General features: G+C 40.9%; 1 protein-coding gene across 2 annotated transcripts; it reads right to left on the reverse strand.

The window, feature by feature from the left end:
* Nucleotides 1–202: 202 nt before the first annotated feature.
* Nucleotides 203–2219, reverse strand: LOC147625444 (protein TIFY 7-like). 2 transcript variants are annotated; one of them, XM_086819023.1, is made up of 6 exons: nt 1807–2219; nt 1543–1652; nt 1269–1430; nt 914–1088; nt 722–779; nt 203–588 (listed from the first exon to the last, which is right to left on the reverse strand). In XM_086819023.1, exons 1-6 carry the CDS (start codon nt 2036–2038, stop codon nt 516–518), a joined length of 810 nt encoding a protein of 269 aa, XP_086675149.1. In that variant the 5' UTR covers nt 2039–2219; the 3' UTR covers nt 203–515. The 2 variants fall into 2 exon arrangements, with proteins under 2 accessions (XP_086675149.1, XP_086675148.1); XM_086819022.1 differs by having other exon boundaries at nt 1269–1433.
* Between the last annotated feature and the right edge of the window lie 3509 nt (nt 2220–5728).

A 5728-nucleotide genomic window follows, 5' to 3' on the forward strand; every position in this document is an offset into this window, starting at 1 on the left:
AAACAACGGAATCGAAACTCCAAAAGAATGTTTGAATTGGTTTATAATATAACGAAGAAACTGTTCAAGTCTTGACAAAAGCGTTTCTCTGTTCGAGTCTTAAAACAAGAGCGCTCGTTTTTGACCAGTTTTTGATATATATATATATATATATATAAAACAAGAGGTATACACCAATAGAAACTCGAAAAGAATGGTAAAATGGATTGTAACAAGAAATTACAAAGCCTTGTGAACCTGTGCTGGTTGGGTGGACGGTGGATCATGATTAGTAGATCAAAATATGGTCGGCGTTATGTAAGACGGTTAGGGCAGTCGGGACACATTTGCCCAGCACTACCAAGGGCATGGATTAGTATGATAGAAGATTGCTATGATCTCGAGTTATGAACACGTTTGGCTAAAGTATGGAATTTTGGAAACAATGGGTAGTCGTGGAGCGTCTCGATTGGTCCACGTGTCATTGTGGTATTGGGGTGGGAGGTCTGATGCACAGCCTCTTCTTAAGCGGGCTGCTAGCACGCTCGGAAGCCTCGTTCGCTGATGATGCCCTTATTAAAACCTAACGCAGCTGCCTTCGCTTGGACCCTGCATTAGATTACCGATGACAAAGAGCATTATTTATTTCGTTAACCAAATATTAATTCAAACGGTCTTACAACTCCATTTGAATGATGATGCAATTTGACAAATAGAATTATTACAACTAAATTATGCATACCTGTCTTTCCTCTTCTCCAAAAAACGTGCAAGTGATGCTTTCCTAGCGAATGGAAGCCCTGTAAAGAAGCATTAATAAGGCATAAGTGCAGAAAGGAAACACACACTTACGCACGCACACAGATAATCGAAGAATTCTACGTAGATATATCCGATAAATTCAATGGCTATCCCAAAATTACAATTAGCGTACCAGCTTGGGATATTCGTTTAATGAGTTTTTGTCTCGTTAAATCTGCGTTGAATGAAGAGGGAGGTGTGCCACGTCTTTTGGAAGACGCATTCGCATTAAAAGCCATCACATGTTTGGGCTGTGTTGCCCTAGAACGGTCAGCACTTCCCGCTGAAAGAAGCATTATAGCCTGCGCCTGCAATGGCACATGAAATTTGATAATCGGAATTAGCAGCTCTCATACAAGCTATTTTCAAGGTCGTTCATCCTATTAATCAATATCCATAAATAATTAAGCGATGTGCTTTTTTCATCCTGTTAATCTTCTCTAATTCTAATTCATCTAGGTTATTAAAGTAAGAAATCTTTTAATCACCTTGTCGGCGGGTACGTCCTCGAACACATGCACCATGCCCGCGTAGAAGATTGTAAGCTGCGCTCTCGTTGGGGATTTGAGGGAGTGATTAATCAACGTCGAGGTTGCTTCCATGATCTCTTGATGATGGCGCAGGGGACTTTTAATCTGAGGTAGGACATCCTGCTAAACACAAATCGAGACATACAAGCCTTGCTGATCTAAACATAATTCGTCAACAGTACTTATATGGGCGAATATTTAAGCAATCCTGTGTAATGCCGTGATCACTTACTGGCTGTCCCTTCTCTGAAGAAAAGCCGAAAGAGGCCCCAAGCTTGACCTTGTCATCCATAAGCCGGTTTTCTTGTGCGCCGGAAAACTCCTTGTTCTCACGCATAGGTCCTGTTTCATGCATCAAAGCGCCCTTGCAGAAATCAACAAAACGGAGGTGGGAAAAGGGACCCCTGTGCTTCAAACCAAGCAATTAGCAGCTTCGCGCCCAGGTCCCTGCTGCAAGCTTTTGGGGGAATATGATCGTTAGAGTAAAGGGCCTTACCACTTGGTGCTAATTGCAGATCCACTTTTACTTTGTGACGAGGTGACGGCTCCTGCTGCGATGTTTCATGAGCAGTAGCTGGGAGTTTCATGTGAGTTGCGTTGATCTGGTCGTAGATGCGCTTGAGGGAGAGCGAGGCGCTCTCACGGGCCTTGAGAGAGAGGCCGTGCTGATCACGAGAAGTAGTCGAGGCGGCGTGGCCGGCCAGGAAGTCCAAGGTTTGTGGCTGCATGCTGTGATGCGCCGAGAATTGTATTATTTGATGTTAGGGGCCGGCGGAATCAGCGGACGTCTTGTGCCGTGCAAAGGACGCGTACACAAGGCGGGAAGCGCCCCCCTGTATGTATTTTACCAGAGAGCCTTAAGAAGGGGGGGTACGTATATGTTACTAGAGCTGTAACAAGGTGGTATCAGACAAGGGGAGATGACCTGGTAAAACGAGACTATCATCATAGTTTGCCAACGCGCCTGGGATCGCAAACTTCAAAGGCCCATGTGCGTCTTGTCTCATCCGCACCACGAGCGAGTCAACAAACATCCACCCCCAAAAATAAATAAAATGTGCTCAACGACGTACGCTTCAGCGTCAGAAATCAACTTTCTTTTTTTTTCTAATGACATATTCAATCAATCGATTTTCTAACTAAAGTTCCGAATTTTTTGAATTTGTAAATTGAAAATTATAATTTGAGCCGCACGTTTAAAAAAAGGGGATTCTTATTGACACGTTCAAGAGTAGTCCATCGACTCTTTTTTTCTTTTTCTAAATTTCTATCCACTCTGTTTTCTTTTCCTAAATTTCTAGGTTTGAATCTTTAAAGGAACGAGCAAATCTGAAACCCAACGTAGGCGTCACGGCAACGGTTCGCCTAATTTTCTAGATTTGAATCAAATTTTTCCCGTTTCCAACTTTCCACATCACTGCAGTGGACTGTGGAACAAGGAGTTTTAACCTTTGCATCGGCACATTTCCTTCTTGTCGGGCCGCCGCCACCTGTCTGCTCTTTCTTTGCCGCCATCGCGTCCCCACACATGTCCGCGTGGGCGCTCAGCAGATTGGTCTTTCTTCTCCCGCCCCAAGAGAAATTTTGGCTGAGCCGAATGATTAATGTCCCTCCCTATCCTACCAGCCGGGATTTTTTAGTGTCTTCGAAAATCTCAACTTTTTCACCCTTCAAAATTAGTAATAATTACCTCGTGAAGACTTGTAGACTTTCACGTTCACCATCTCAGCGAGAACTTTTTTACAGAGTGTATCTACACATTGATAAAGTAGTTGCCCTAGTTTCCACTCATGGCCCTAAAGGCCCATGAGTGACAACTTTCACGTTCACCATCTCAGCGAGAACTTTTTTACAGAGTGTATCTACACATTGATAAAGTAGTTGCCCTAGTTTCCACTCATGGCCCTAAAGGCCCATTTCCACGCTCATTAAAATTCCCAACCGGTTGTGAGATGAACACTTCCAAATCCTATGGGTTCGCCTCACAACCACAAGTTGAACTCGGAGGGCTTGTCTTCTTCTTCATTAATTTCTCAGAAGTGAAAACCAATTGCCAACCAAGCCCATTATGGCAACAAGCCTTAAATTGCCAATTGGTTGGATATATAAATGCAAGAAGACCAAGTTATCTCACTTCATTTGTGGTTGTGAAAGTGGACGAACAAGATTTTTAAAGGTTGAACTCACAATTGATTGGGGAGCTCTCCTTGTTGTGTCGAAATTAGCCCTGAGACAACTAGCAAACCCTTTCCCCAACATCCAAGCCCAACACTCTATATTATAAAAGTTACTAAATTCAACATATGCCATGATGACAACAAACACTAGGTCAAGTTTTCTCGACATTTTTTTGTGGGAGGATAGCACCTTGAACCTTCATTTAAAAGTGAGTATTGAAAAACAATATTGCTTGTAATTGTTCATGGGCAATAGAGATCTTTGTTCTCTAATTTTCTATGGCAAGTGCACAACAAATTTAATTGTTCATGTGGCGATAGAGATCTTTGTTCTCTAATTATCTATCGAAAGTGCATAAAAAATCTAATACATGTAAATAGTATCTTCCAAGTGCATAAAAAATCTAATACATGTAAATAGTATCTTCCAAGGCCATGGTTGATTTAAAAAAAAGGTACTTGCAACTTGCTATAATAGATTATGCTTCCTCGCATACACTTCACATTACTAAATTAATTTTTGCTCCATTGTCATGTTTCCCACTATGCTATTACAATCATTGTTGAGTTAATTTTCAAGCCCACCATTGCATATGGGCTTATCAAATTCTATGGAAAGTTCCACTTGTGTAACTAGCTTCATCTTATATCATAGCATCGACAAGTAATGAATGCTTCCTTGACCAACGTAGCATGATCGTCACAGTTTTTAGGTAGTTTATTAGTTCTCATCGTGCTTCTTGAGTGTCACACCTCCTTTTAATTTCATCATTCACTCTATATTTAGGATGAATTTGGGCATTACTTATGACAGAGTTGAAAAATGTGTTTTGTACTTAATTTTTACCATTTTTGTGAGGTCCCATAAGTTGGGAATTGGAAATGGTATGTGCCTGAGATGTAAAAGAGAGGAGGAAACCATTAGCGACCTCTTCATCACCAGTGAGGGGAACCAAAAAGGCCTCATGCTTTTACCTATATTCATTAGATCATCACATGACTTTGAATTAAACTGGAAATAAAGTGTTTGAGGAGAATCAAAAGGAATTCCATTAGTCCTATGGAATATGATCAGGGCTAAGAGTGATGCTGAATAAAGATCACTAATAAGTATTTATCTTGAGCTCTAGACTTCTCAGTGTAAAAAGTCAAGATGGTATCGTGTATATCTTCTCCGCCCCCCCGCCCCGTTTTTGTTCCTAATATAAAAGCTGCCTTTATTTAAAAAAATGATTTTTTTAAAAGCAACTTTGATTTTATGAAATTTTTATGAATCTGTTGAGTTTTGTATGTCAAATTTGGAATTTGACATCCCTCAAAGATTTAAAGATACCTTCAAAAGCTGTCCATGAATTTTTTGTTCAATATGGAGGATATGAGACCCCAAAAAAGACGAATGCTTGGCCAACATTTAGAACTAGGGAAGATAACATATTTCACATATAAGGTTGTTTAATTGGATTGCTCTCACCTAAAAAGTGATATGGCATACTTACCAAAGTGCGACATTGATTTAACAAGCCAAAGAGAACTTAATGGAAGAAAAAGATCCTCATTAGTGTGTATCCTTGTGATTGTGGATTCTAGAGATTCATGCAAAAATAATCTTTATCGTTGTAAATTGTATATTTAAAAAGTGAGAGTTTGAGTGAAAGTGAGAGTGACGAAAAAATGTTACTTTTATATTTTGTTTCTTTGTATTTTCTATTCTTAAAAGAATCATGTGATTTCGGCCATCACATCGAGTGCTTATGACTACTTTATCCATGTGAGTGAGGCTTGATAAGATCACACTCTTGGTTAGAAGGAAAATCTCTCTCTCCCCCTCTCTCTCTCTCTCTATATATATATATATAAAGGCCATGATCCAACCCGAGTTCAAGTCCTACCGTTGGTCATATATGCCCTCGTGTTGCATTCTACTACTGATGTTAATACCTCTCTCTCCCGTAGTGTGTGTGTGTGTAATAAAAGAGGACCCTCGCACTTCCTTTCTACCACCCACAAGTGGGGCAGATTGGCTAGTGCGAGGGCCCTTATAAAGGCCATGATCCACTCGAGTTCAAGTCCCACCGTTGGTCGTATATGCCCTCGTGTTGCATTCTACTGACATTAATACCTCTCTCTCCCATAGTGTGTGTGTGTGTGTAATAAAAGAGGACCCTCGCACTACCTTTTTGGCACCCACAAGTGAGGCAGATTGGCTAGTGCGAGGGCTCTTATAAAGGCCATGATCCACCC

Source organism: Cibotium barometz, chromosome 24, assembly GCF_041138505.1.
Source record: "Cibotium barometz isolate CiBa-2024 chromosome 24, ASM4113850v1, whole genome shotgun sequence".
In the NCBI taxonomy this organism is placed as follows: Eukaryota; Viridiplantae; Streptophyta; class Polypodiopsida; order Cyatheales; family Cibotiaceae; genus Cibotium; species Cibotium barometz.